The sequence below is a fragment of the Rhyacophila brunnea genome, unplaced genomic scaffold (assembly GCF_057557595.1).
Source record: "Rhyacophila brunnea isolate RB1 unplaced genomic scaffold, BYU_Rbru_1.0 scaffold_4, whole genome shotgun sequence".
Taxonomy (NCBI): Eukaryota; Metazoa; Arthropoda; class Insecta; order Trichoptera; family Rhyacophilidae; genus Rhyacophila; species Rhyacophila brunnea.
Genome location: NW_028233068.1, coordinates 14,915,063 through 14,929,093, shown reverse-complemented (window position 1 = coordinate 14,929,093; position 14,031 = coordinate 14,915,063). Strand labels below are relative to the sequence as shown.

At 35.2% G+C, this 14,031-nt stretch overlaps 1 protein-coding gene across 1 annotated transcript in view; it reads right to left on the bottom strand.

Moving 5' to 3' along the window:
- The window catches only part of Rrp6 (exosome component Rrp6), a 19,664-nt gene extending 5,633 nt beyond the window's left edge, over positions 1–14,031 (bottom strand). Inside the window, exons 1-8 of the mRNA XM_085954733.1 lie at positions 13,890–14,031; positions 6,881–7,035; positions 5,734–5,905; positions 5,469–5,644; positions 5,167–5,381; positions 4,897–5,018; positions 3,262–3,425; positions 1,105–1,288 (exon numbers count right to left, since the gene is read on the bottom strand). Coding sequence (XP_085810859.1) covers positions 1,105–1,288; positions 3,262–3,425; positions 4,897–5,018; positions 5,167–5,381; positions 5,469–5,644; positions 5,734–5,905; positions 6,881–7,035; positions 13,890–13,970 — 1,269 coding nt within the window. The 5' untranslated portion in view covers positions 13,971–14,031. The remainder of the gene's footprint in view (positions 1–1,104; positions 1,289–3,261; positions 3,426–4,896; positions 5,019–5,166; positions 5,382–5,468; positions 5,645–5,733; positions 5,906–6,880; positions 7,036–13,889) is intronic.

Genomic DNA, 14,031 nt, shown 5'->3' with positions numbered 1-14,031 from the left:
TTCCAAAACAACACAAATAATTTTGTATATTATACATTACTTACTTAATAGCCAAATTTGCGTACATGATTAGTAATATATTTGAGCACCTGCATGAACTTAACAAAACAATGCAAGGTCAGAATGACAATATGCTCTGCGTGTTAAAACGTGCTCTGATAAATTAGAAGGAGTTAAGACAAGGATCTCTACAAATGTACCAAATGACCTACCAGACCACCATTAAAACAAGCAATTAATTTTGGATCCAACTCACAAACATTTAACTTTGCTGCAAAAGAAATTTCATCATTACTTTCATACAACCAATTTGACTGGATTCGAAACCCTTTTGCAACCAATACCAAAAATTCTATAGAAGCGCTTTCCCTATAAATTCGAGAGGAAGTTGTTGAATTGAGGGACGCTAAAACTGAACTTCGCCGATGTTCCATTGGCTATTTTCTGGACTTCGGTTGATAAAGAATATCCTCGTATTTCCGATAAGGCTATCGCAGTTCAGCTCCCATTTTCTATGACACATAGGTGAACAATTCTTTACACACAAATTGATGTCAGAATTTGCTCCGATCAGATGAGGCATTCTCTCGTGTAAAATGATTGTAAATCGATCAAAATCAAAGGTTCACGGCATGGCTTCACCCGCCGCCTGATCAGATCAGTGCGATAATATTATCTGTGAAGCATAAAACCCACGGTCCGACTTATGCAATTTAAAATAAACGTAATGCTTAATCTTAAAGAGTATCCGCCTGTTATTTTTTTATACAATGCATGCATGAATTTCATCGTTTCCATTTGCACATCGATCGGTTAATATTATTAAAAACCGAAGAAAATACGCATGGCCATGTCGTCATTATTTTTATTATATCTTTTTTACATTCGCATGCCGTGAAAAATAATGAATTAGTAATGGCGTGCCATTGGTTCGCCATTACTGGCCAAGAGTAGCCATGGTAATATCAACTCAATAATCTCGTCGCAAAACATTCCACTTGCGGTGAGTGCAATGGAATAAAGGCGCTGGTCTAAGCATTGAGAGTATTTACATTTTTGGGATAAAGCGACATTAAAGAGAATTTTACCATAATTAGGGATTACCTTCGCACAGACACTCTTGCTCTTGTTGAATACAGACTGCAGAATATTGGTGCGTCCGTTTCCCGCCTCCAGTAAGTCTTGCTTCATCCGTTTCCAGATGTATAGCAGGTAATGCGTGTCGGTACGAGCGTATTCGCATAATTCTTCAGGTAGTGGGCGTATTCTCCAGTCAGCTAGCTGATGCCTATAAATATTTATAGGGTAACCATAATTATTATTATTAAAACCAACGATGTTGAATCTTTCAGATGGAACCTTCTATGGTTTCCCTATAAAAATCATTGAAGTAAGTTTCAGTTTGACGTAAATAAGTGGCATTTTTTTTCATAACATCAGGATTTTTACGGGGCAAGCCGAAGCAAGCCATTTCTCCCTTCTTCGTTAGCCTTAACTCCACCCTCCATTGGTAGCTGGATCTCGGCTGTAGTTACTCAGGTTTCCAGAATTCACTGTCACAGATCACGGTAGGAATCGGGTAGGGGATGCTATGCTAAGCTAACTGGAAATAGCAAAGTGCAGTATGCATGCATGACCCTGTTGGTACCATCGCCTGCACATAGTAGTGTTCATCAAATTGGGCCGCCTTAGATGGCTCGGCGATGTACACAGGATGAATTAATCACGCATAGTAATGAAACTAATATTCTGGTCGACCTCGTACAAGATGGAAGGACTGTTGAGTTGGATTTAAAGACCTTGGGTGACCTAAACTGGAGGGAAGCAACTTTGGACTTGGATAAAGGTAGATGCTAGAGGAGGCTAAGACCCAGTGGCGAAGGGTGGAGGTAGGCTGTTAAGATTCGCTATAAATAGTGCACACTAAACTTTTTCAGTCATATGTATTTGTTTTTATTGAACTAAGACTACAATTTACAGATGGTGTTACTTAGTTTTTAAAAATCAATTAAACCCTGCCTAAACAAAACCATAATAGTTTTGGTCTAATTTGGGCAATACGATAAAATTGTGCACACTTTTTCATTCATAGTTATTTGTTTTCGTTGGATTAAAAATACATATTACACATATTGTTGGTTAATTTTTTTAATCCATTAAGCCCTGCCTAAACCAAACTATAATAAATAAAAAATATTATTCTATTTATAAAATATTCAAAGTGATTTAATTGCATATTTTTAGATATTTTATAGATAGACATGTATTTTTTGACTATTATCTATTATGGCTTGGTTTCTCAGAGTTAAATTGAATTTTAAAAACTAATCAACACTATCTGTAAATTGTAGTCTTATATCAATGAAAACAAATATGTATGTCTGAAAAAGTTTAATGTGCACTGTTTATGGCGGATCTTAACAGCCTACCTCCACCCTTCGCCACTGCTAAGACCAATATAAGGTTGTAGCATCAGGAGGAAGTGGAATTGGAAGTACTCTCTCATTTCAAAGTTTGTATGAAAATTAGAGATCTCAGGTCCTTCTTCTACCTCATTTTCATTAGTTTAGGCTACATCTCTACGGAATAAAATTTTCTTCAATATCCTTGATCAAAACAGAATAAGCTGAATTAATTTATCGAATATGGATCGGTGGATTTCATAATTCTTCATATTTCATAATTTCATAATTCCTTTAACAAGGAAAGACTTGTATGTGATGCAGAACTTCTTCGACCATGTCCGATCCTAATAGGATCATATGGGCCTCCACAGAGTAGAGGTTTGTATTAACAAATTTTGTTTTTACGAGAAATGGATGTCAGCCACTTGCTCAACCTATTAGGTCCATACCCTGACTCACATACATATTGAAAAACAATATGTGTACTTGCCAGACCCAGGATTCGAACCTGGGACCCACGGCATGATAGTCCAACGCTTATAAACCTAACTAAAATATAAATAAATTAAAAATAATAAAAACAGAATTTTAAGACACCTTACACCACTATGACTATACAATATATAATCCAAGATACATTCATCCCAAATACAATAATTATAAAATAATATTTTCTTGGATGGCACAAATTTAATCAATGATTTATACTAACGACATTTTATTTCACACTCGCTACTGGAGACTTTCTTATATAACAAAATCTGACATCGCACACCGTCGGTTTGGATATTCCTGAAGTTAGGTGCCTAAAAGCTTCTCCTATATGATATATTATATCCTAATGATTGTTACATACTTTTTGTCCAAATTGTGATCACAGTACTTCATTACGAGAGCCTGAAGCGAGACTCTGTGGTGCTGAAGAAGCCCGGCAGCCACGTGAGTGTCGAACAGGCCCACTATGTACACTCCCAAGTCGCGCTGTAGCCAGATCACGTCTGAATCAGCACCATGGAGAACCTAAACAAATAACAGTAAATCTATGAAAGAATTCTTATTCTCAATTTACTCCTGTACAAAATATAGCCATCTAAAAAATGTATGTATGATGCTGTATCCTAATACAAAGCTTGTCATGTCTTCGTGGTGATCGGCGGAAACACAACTACAAATCTATGCCGCCGGCAATGTTCCCTGTAAGATGTGCGCGCGCTCACCTACCAAAATGTGTCTGCACACATGTTTTCATCCCCCATTTTACAAATGCACAAAACCATTACATGCACAATTCTTTAACTCATTTCTCGGAAGGCGAAGGTCAAGTGCAACTAACGCGAGCATGCGAGTGAAATTTTACGTCAAGCGGGATCACTATATCCGTCCCGTTCTATCGCATGCCAAAGTATAAGAAAAAAAGATCCATATTTTAGTGTTTATCAATGACCACCTATGTCCTATACACCTTCGAGAGGAGATATGTGAAAAACATATTATCATTAAATAGCAGCGATATAAATTTAAGCGCGATTTAACCGTTTAGTATTATTTAATACATTTTATCAACTTTATTTTCTATTTTTTTATTTACTTCAAAAATTATCGTTGATAGTGTTATTATTAAGTAGGTATATAAAATCATTGAAATTAATAAATACCTTAACAATATTTTTAAATTGTATGTCACTAGACACCGGGTCACTATGCTACTGCCCAGATGCGTTGATGATCCGCACATACAATAGAAAAATTAGAGGGAACGTTGGCCGCCGGCCCGCGATTTTGTCTATTACACTACATACAGCGCTATGAAATCGCAGATCATAGAATAGCTTCAAAGCTGATGGAAGCAGCAACTATGAAAAAGGTCAAAAGATAGAAACTTATTTGGAAGACCAATTTATCGGAAAAATACCGATGAATACGGTTGAAAAATTAACTCCACCGACAATTCAATGAGGATGACTATTATTAATTGTAGTACCATATTCATGGCTTTAGACTTAGAATATTGTTATCTTATTCTCGTGATGTGCAGATGTTCAAGATCGACACCTAGCTGAAAGACCAATTTAAAAGATAAACATGTATTGTTGAAATATTAACTCTATAGTGCGAAAACATCTTCTTGGTTACGTGTTAAAACTGTGAACTAACATGCTCCGCTCATTTTTAACCGCACTTCCACTATAAACTAACAAGCTCCTCCCATTTAGTAGACAACAGCGCCTAGAAGCATAGCTATGAAGATGTTTTCGCACTGTACCTACAATTCAATAAGTGACATTAATGCAGTACCGTGTTCATGGCTTTACTGTCTATATGTCTGCAGGTACCCACATACAGTATTGTAAGTTAAGTAGTTGAAAAATAAAATCTACATACACTGCATCATTATTGTATATTCACATTGTCTTCGCCTGATTCTGCTAACATGTTCAGATTTTCTATGTGAGGGATCTGGTATCAATCAATGACTTTTTATAAGGCTTACCTTGAGTATTTTTGGATTGGTGAACGATTCATTGAGAAGATGCAGATGTTCTCTTAACGTCAGAGTGTCTATTAAGAAGTCGCCGCCGTCTTCAGTTGTAATCTGTAGAAGACAGGTGATACCTGGGAATAAATATACAAACAAGTAAAGGAACAGGCTTTTTGAACAAGAAATAATATTTTACTATTTTTAAACAAAAACGAGTAAAGTTTTTTTGTGAAAAAAAATATGTAAATACGGCCAAAGTTTATTTTTCAAATAAAACAATACCTTGATAGGTTCTATAGTTATGGTGCTCGACGTCTACAGCAATTTCCTTTACAGTGCGAAGATGCTTGATGAGTTTCTGAAGATCAATCTCTGTCTTTACATGTGTCAGTTTTGTTTCCTCCAATGGCAGAGGAAGTTTCAGCTGAGTTTCTGCTTCCAAGAAAGTTTCTTGAGGTTCGTATTGCTCCAATTCGATTTCATAAGGATGTGCGTACCTGTAATGTCATTTTGAAAAGCATGGAGTCAAGTCTTTTAATTGTCCCAGCGTTTCAAGTAATACAAAATTGAAATTGTATATATACCCGGTCGGATCGCCATTGTCATTGTACATCATCTCGAGAGCTAGCGGTTTCAAATTATTGGGCTTGTCGACTAATCTGGGCGTCCACAATGTCTTGACCGAGTTATCAACTTTATCTTTAAACGAGAGCTGCGGTCTTTCCACATTTTTAGCTGCAAGCATTTTCATTTTGCCCATCTATAAACAAAATATTTTTTGAATATCATATTAAAATTGCCAAACATGTATCATGAATTAAATAATGCAACTCTCCAAAATAAACTCACTTGCAACATAGAAACGACAGGTCTGGTGTTCCACGATGCAATGTTTATCTTTGGTGCTTGCACAGGTGCGCTGGTATCTCCCTTTGCAAGTTTATTAATATCATCGTTGATGGAGTCAATCATCGTGTCATTCATTTCTGCGAGGGTTTCAAAGTTTGGATCGGATTGTCTCCTGTAAGAATTGGGTAATTGCTTCAAAATACCTAATATCATATTTACGCTAAAAATTTCAATTTGTGTGAAGGACAAAATTTGATTAATGGACTCTTTGACAACGATGAAAATTATTTGTACATGCACATTCTACATATTATATTAATAATCCGAGTAAATGAACTGGTAACATTAAAAAATTCATTCAAATGAAAACAGGTTAATAATAATTCAAAAAATGCAGAAATAATGTGATGGCAATCAAACCACATCAGTACAACTTGATACGGAAAAGCTATATCGTCGGTGTTTTGTAAAAAGGGCGAATCAATCATTTTGGCGAAATCGAGATTTTAATGAAAATACAATATGTACCCCACTAGCTTTGTTGTGTAAAAACAACGAATTTTTATCTACACAGGAAAGTACTTAAAAACGATAATCGACTAAAATTAAATTAATTAAAATTACGAAATAAAAAGCAAATGTGACATATTAGGCCTTTTAAAATATTATATAATAATACCTATTATAATGACAGTATTCTTTCTAAGCTTTATTATAAACTTGTTAGATATTTATAATCATCTACAGGTAAAAAACAAATAAATGTCAAAAGTTAAAAATCCTCCTCCTGTAAAGTAGCATTTTGGTTAATTCGCCCTTTTTAGAAAACACCAACGATACGTTGGCGTAACCTGGGAGAACACAAAGAGACTGGCTAGCAATAGAGCTTATTCTGGTATTGTTATACACAAGAAGATAACTTGATCGTTTTCATACAGAGAGTACTGTGCATCTATTTCAAACATCATTGAACAGTCTAGTCGGTCACAGAAACAACAGAACAGTCTTCTAATGGTTTCTTTCTGTTTCCGATACTATATTTTTTTGTATGCACCGTATACAGCTTTTGTAATTTGCAGTATTTTAGATTTCTTACTGTGTATCATTAAAATTGATATTATTGTGAGGTGATTTGGATATTACTTACTTCTGTATGTTCTGTAACCGCAATATGGAGTTAAATATGCATGTTGCATTATCTCTCAGTTGCAAAGTGGTGTGAAGATAAGCAGACGTTGGCGGCCCGCAACTGCCAATTGCATTTGATGACTTACATCCACCCATTACGGCTCCAAATCCAGTCTACAAATAGACAAGCCAATCAGTTAGTCTTCTTTAACAAATTAAAGTACACAATAGTTTCAATAGACTTTGAAGGTAATAAAATACAGTACACTCTCAGTAATCTGCCGCTCGATTATCCGACAACTACTATAATCCGTCGTTATTTTTACTAGTTGAAAGCAAAAAATCAAGCTCTATAATTCGCCGGTGTTCCGTTGTCAAATTCAGTAGTCCGCCGCGTACAAGTATACAACGCAGATGAGACGGGTTTATTTTGGAAACTTCTCCTTCGTAAAACGCATGTTCATCGCGAAGAAAGTAATGTACCAGGGAGGAAAGTGCCCAAGGACCGCAACACAATTATGCCGTGCTCCAATGCAACCGGGACACACAAAATGAAGCTTTTGGTCATAGGGAAAGCCAGGAATCCTAAGCCATTCAAGAATATCTGCCTCACTGAACAACTGGTTGTGTGAAGTATTTTACTGTTTAATATTTAGTTAATAAACTTAGTTTATAAATATGTATAATTTAGTAAATACTTGATTTCAATTATAAATGACCGTAATTTGCTAGTACAAATTTCTCAAATAAAACTATTTTTACGAAATACCTGTTTTAATTTTTACCATATTTTGTATGTATGCACTATAATCTGCCGTTTTCACTAATTTGACACTTGTCTGGTTTTTGGGGTGGCGGATTACTGAGAGAGTACTGTATATAAATTGATGTTGACATTTTCAGTTTGGATGTAAAGATAAGAGGACCAAATTGTAGAAATGTATTCCAGAAAGGGACGCAGGAAAAATATGTTTATGTGCGATAGAAAAATCTAAAACCACAACCTTTTCAGAAGGGGAGTGGATATGGTCAAAGAAGAAAAGAAGATCAACTAAAATTCAATAAAGTAACTAATGTGTACATTCAATTACCTACTTATAATATTTACTATTATTGCTATAAATAATTGTATTGTCCATGGACACTGCAATACTGTAGTGTGATTGTACACACTTATAATTATTACACATGGTATCCAAAAATGTTGAAGAAAGCCATGTAGAGATAATGCTTAACAAAGGACTCTTGGTCTACTAATTTTCAGTAAAAATGCAGTAGATACTCCATTTAGTCAAAATAGCAGTTTTCATCTTCTAGAGTTTGATCGCTCAGATACTTGAAAAATAGCCAATAAAAAAAGCAAATTCAACCTACTGAGACGGTCTTGCTTTGACAATTAATGGACAATCACAGATCCTTTTTTTGCTTGAATAATATTATCCAATTTTCCATCCAAAATTGAACATGACAAACTGAAACCTGCTTCAGCAATTATGATAGGGAACCACAGAAAGCTCCATATTATATAATGTGTAAAGTTTTGGAGGTAAGAGATTACAGATTTTGGAAATAATCAATTTAATTAATTATATGGTACGATTCAACATAAAATGATCATCAATACTATTATATGTGATTATCACAAAAATGTTGAAAAAAATCCTCATCTATTTATAAAATGGAGCCTAAATGTATGATAATGTATCAAAAAAAGTGTTTGTAAATTTAAATTTTTTTTTGAGAAAATCCAGGTTGGAAATACCTACACACATTTGAACAGAATAAAAGTTTATTTCTACAGTAAAGATGCCGTTCAGAGGGAAATGGGATATTATGCTAAAAGAGAAAGCAATGACATATTTTTTTTAAATTCTTTTACAGTGTTAAGTGTCAATTCATGGTGGAACTGCATTGTATTATTTGATTAATTATTTGTAATTCAATGAAACACAATTTTAAAATACTTATTCCACTTTTTAATTAAATTCTATACCGGTTTTGTCCTCTTCAAGTTGATAATGTCCCCTTGAAGAGGATGAAACCGGTAGGAACAGAATTTAATTAAAAAGTGGAATAAGTATTATAAAATTGTGTTTTTTTTAATTACAAATAATTAATCAAATAATATTTTGGTTCTAGTCGGTTATGTGGAATACAGCGGCAAACACATTTTGAAAATCAGTCACAGACCTTTTACACATTTTCTGGTGTCCCCCAGGGCTCAAACTTAGGGCCATTGCTGTTCACGATTTTCATAAATGACATAGCATTGGTAATTAAAAATGCTATGTTTTTGTTGTTTGCTGACGACTTGAAACTCTTCATGGAAGTTGTCACCTTGGACGATTGTCGTCAACTCCAACTTGATATAGATAATATATTAGATTGGGGCAGGCGTAACAAACTGGACTTCAATATTGATAAATGCAATGTTTTATCGTTTACTAAAGCCTCACGAGTATTGTTTTTCCAGTACTCGATGCATGGCAGAGTTCTCTCGCGAATATCATCTGTAAGAGATCTTGGAATTACGTTTGACGGTAAACTGACGTTTAGTGGTCATATAGATACCATTTGTAAAAAGGCGCTAAAGATGTTGGGCTTTGTCTTGCGTACTTCCCGGGTCTTTTCGGATGTTACGGTACTAAAAATTCTCTATAACTCCTTAGTTAGAAGCAGACTTGAGAGTGGGTCTGTCGATTGGGCCCAGCATCAGTTGAAGTACGGCCTTATGGTGGAGAGAGTCCAAAAGAAATTTTTAAGACTCCTTTACTTTCGGCTGTATGGATATTATCCGTGGCTCTATCCGACTGATTTTCTCTTAGGGATGCTTACATACTGTAGCTTAAAATTTAGAAGGGATCTTTATTTAGCTACATATTTTTTCAGACTTATACGCGGCGTAAATGTGAACTCTGCCATTCTTGGTGGTGTTGGCTTGTGTGTCTCTGATAATTACCTTAGGAATCGAGGGCATCCGTTATTTGTTCTCCCACGGTGCAGAACTAACCTGCCATTAGTAATGCCAATTGGGAGGGCAATAACCATGTTTAATGAAATCGCTTCGGATATTGATATATTCCACTTACGTGAGGGTGAATTTAGGTGGACGTTGTTTTTTAAATTCTTAAAATAGGGTCTGCTTAACTCATCCGGTGTACTTCTTTGTACCTATATAAGGTAAATGTACCAGTAGTTGACCATGTACCAGTAGTTGACCTTTTTTCAATAAAATGCCCAAAATAAGAAACGTAGACACGGGATTGCTCTAAATTGTAAAAGTTGAGACAAGTGAAGCTATCTGTGGTCGGATTGAGGAACTAACACATCACCATATGTCATAGGAGCGCCATAGCAGCTATTTGAAAACAACACATCACGCCGTAAGCATTTTATTTTTAATTTCTTAAGTAAATTGTTAAGGATATCAGTGGATGTAAGCATATGGCAATTTAATGTTTTTGACTTCATAATATCAAGTTAATGCATTACGGGCAGTCATAATATTGAAGTATCGATATAATTTGTAATTTTTAAGTTATATTTACAAGGAAGCAAGTTTGTGGGGGGGTCAACTACTCAAACTTTTTTTAATACTTTTTCAGTAGTTGACCAGGGTGGTCAACTACTAGATAAATTAAATAAGATTATTTCACTTAGTCTTGAACAATTTTTACATTCATAAGTATGGAACGATGATTATTTATTAATTAGAAGTGTCTAGGGTGGTTCTGTCCAGTAGATGACCTAGGCGTCAACTTTATTTTTTTAGTTTTTCAACAACGGGTTTGTGTATTTTTTCTTCGAAAAACAAAAATTTCTTGAATTATAACCCTGAATATATAGCAACTGAATGAAGCAGGCCAACAATAGCCGACAACTTACGAGAAATAGCGACGCGATAAAAAAAATGCAAGGCATCACGGAGGATTTACTTTGGTCATTATAACGTACCCATATAATTAATAATGTTAACTTTAGTTTTGCCGCAAATTGTTTATCAGCCTACCTCACCATACTTTTTTATATAACCTGCCTGCTTCACCATACTTTCATATAACCTGCCGCCCCTAGGGGAGCAGGGTCTTAGCCAAAAAAGGAATCGAGACAGTGTACCAGCAGGTAAATGCCGACGATAAAGAATGCATAACCGTCATAGTAACAGGGAGTGTCGGTGGGGCTGTCACACCAACGACAGTCCTCTACAAGTACAAAAGAATTCCTCAAGAAATTTCCGAAAATGTGGACTTTGTCCATGGAGCCCTTTAGCTGTAACAGTACCAGGAGAATCGTAAAGTGTGCCTTCAATGGTTACATAAGAGGAACCCAAGCGGTATTTAGAGAGAGTTCCTGAGTAAAAACATTGATGAGGAAAATCTTGAATCATTCCGCAAAAACAACGAACCTGATAAAGATGATAAGTTACTGTTCGCACTGTGACGAAAAGTAAAAAATGAGTTGGAAAATATCACTCCACCTGACCCGGTCAGACTCATCGATGAGGCATTGCAAGAAGAGGAATCCGATGATATGATGTCTTTGGCCGCCTGGAATACTATGAACTATTATGATGTTTCATCTCCAATCGCTAGGGCACTAACGAGTTGTGATGGTGATTCGTCTCCAATCGCCAGTGAACCCGTGGCTGGTCCATCAAATATTCGTAGTCCATTCAAGAGACATTTTTTCTTCCCCGGTGAAGGGGAAGAAAAATTCAAGAAGAAAGCAAAAAAGGGAAAAAACCCCCACCAGTGTTTCCGGTAAACCTTGCCAGGAGTATTTTCTAAACAAAAAGAGGAAGAAAGAAGAAATGGAACGGTTGAAAAAAGAACGAGCTGCAGAGAGGCAAAGAAAGAAAGAACTAAATAGTAAGTAAAAGAAGAAAAAAATGGGGGAATTGAAAGCAGTCAAGAAGAAAATGCGTTTTTCTTCCGAGTCTTCTAACCCAAGTGTTGACATTTCAGACTCAGCGGAGAGTGAATGGCATAAGTCCAGGGCTCGAAATGGACCGGAACGCACCGGAGCGCCGTTCCTGTTCGTGAAATCGGTAAAATTATCGCTCCGTCTCGTGGAATAAATAATTTGATCGTCTGAGCTGGATAGGCCATATAATAGAAAATCTAACACATTTATTTTTATGGAAAAAAAACACATATCTATACTTTGATAACTTTACTATGTAAAAATCTTAAAACTGTCGAGCGCTCCGGTTCGTAAATTTTTCCATTTCGAGCGCTGCATAAGTCTAGTGATGAAAGCTTTAAGCCTAAAACTCGATGGCTGCCCGTTATGAAAGTCATTAATGAACATTATATTATAATACTTCCCGGGGAAAATCGTCCATATTTCTAAAGTTAAAGCTACTATTTCATCGATGCAAAAGTGCGGGAGACTATGGAAATGGCCAAAGCGACCCGTTGTACTCAGCTATGAATGGAAGGCGGTAGTATCCCACATAAATGACCCGACACAAGTAAGCAAAACTCGTAATGTTTATATAGTTCCGGAATTGGACTTTATTTGGAATATCTAAGGATTTTTATGTTAAGTTTTATTCTGGTAAGTACTGAGCCTATGCGTTACTATGTAGTATGTATGTACTTTGTTGCTAAAATAAATATATTTTTGTATTTTTAGTTTGAAGTACTAATTTTGCACCTTTTGTTACCCGAACAAAGCTGATGATTGGCTGTCAAACAAAATCTTCTCCTATGTAACTTGTTACTGAACCGCCCATTGCTACCAAGTTGATTCAAGTAGCTATGGGCTAGAGTGGTTTGACAGGAAGCCCTGAGGCAACTCTGATGACAGATTTGCCATAAAGCCTTCTGATTAGACATGGTCAACTACTGAAAAATATAGCGGTCAACTACTGGAACCCCTGATTAGACATGGTCAACTACTGAAACATATAGTGGTCAACTACTGGAACTTTCAATTTTTTGGATGGTCAACTACTAGAACAAAAACATGGTCTTGAAAAATTGAACACAATTTTTTTGTAACAGACCCTTTCTTAATTTTTGTCTTGTCATATTAATTAAGACATTTGATCCATCATGGGTAGACTTGCTTTGCCAACATTCGGTGTAATGCTAAACGTTAATCGTTATTTTTGTTGAATTTTTTTCTTAAATGGTCAACTACTGGTACGTTTACCTTACTTAATATTTTTTGTATTTACACATTTATACTGTACATAAAACTGTTTTAATTATATTTCTTTGTTTCTAAATGTCATGTTGTGAACGTCTTAAACTTATAATTTGTAATGTCCACAATATGTAAAATAAATAAATAAATAAATTGAAATTGAAAAAATACCCTATATACTGGATTATTAGTTTGGGTTAGTTAAGGTTAGATTAACCTAACAAATAATCCAGTATATCGGCTATTTTCAAAATGTGTTTGCCGCTGTATTCCACATAACCGACCTGTACCAATATTTTTTTTATGATAAAAGAGTATTTTTGTATGTAGAATAAATTAATTATAAGCTCGGTTTTAAACTGAATCTGGTACCCGCATACGGAAAAAAAATATAAATTGAAATATAGCCATCATATTTATGATATTTACAGATTTTTTATATGTCCAATAAATTAAATTCATATCTCAGAAATACCAAACCAAACATACAAATACAACATTACATAGTTTCTAAAGGTTTGATAACGGGATGTTTAATGGAAGTTGAATTGATTCCATTGAATGATTTCGTTTTACGGTATCTTTACATGGTAAATATAATATGTATTTTTTTTAAAAAAAAGTGCCGATATTTATGGTAATTAAAATACGAGTTTGCCCTGCCACTAACTTTCATAGAACATAGGAAATGTTAAATTAACATGGGTTCTTTATTGCATATCAACCGGGCAATACGACAAACTGACATTTCATTCTATTAATTTGTAAGAAGGCTCTTTGGGTTATCAGATACCAACGTATTGGAGGTTAGAAAGTCTTCATTTGGTAATAGATTGTATATTATAATGGTGAATGGGTAACCATAAATAACAAACCTGAACGTATTGTGCAGTATCTTTGAATCCGGGAATAAACTCTTTTTCTCCTGGTGGCATCTCATCATCAATTTGAGCCATGGTGAAAACTTACTTGCGACAGAACATGAGGATTATCGATTGGATCACGTCGTCAAATGTC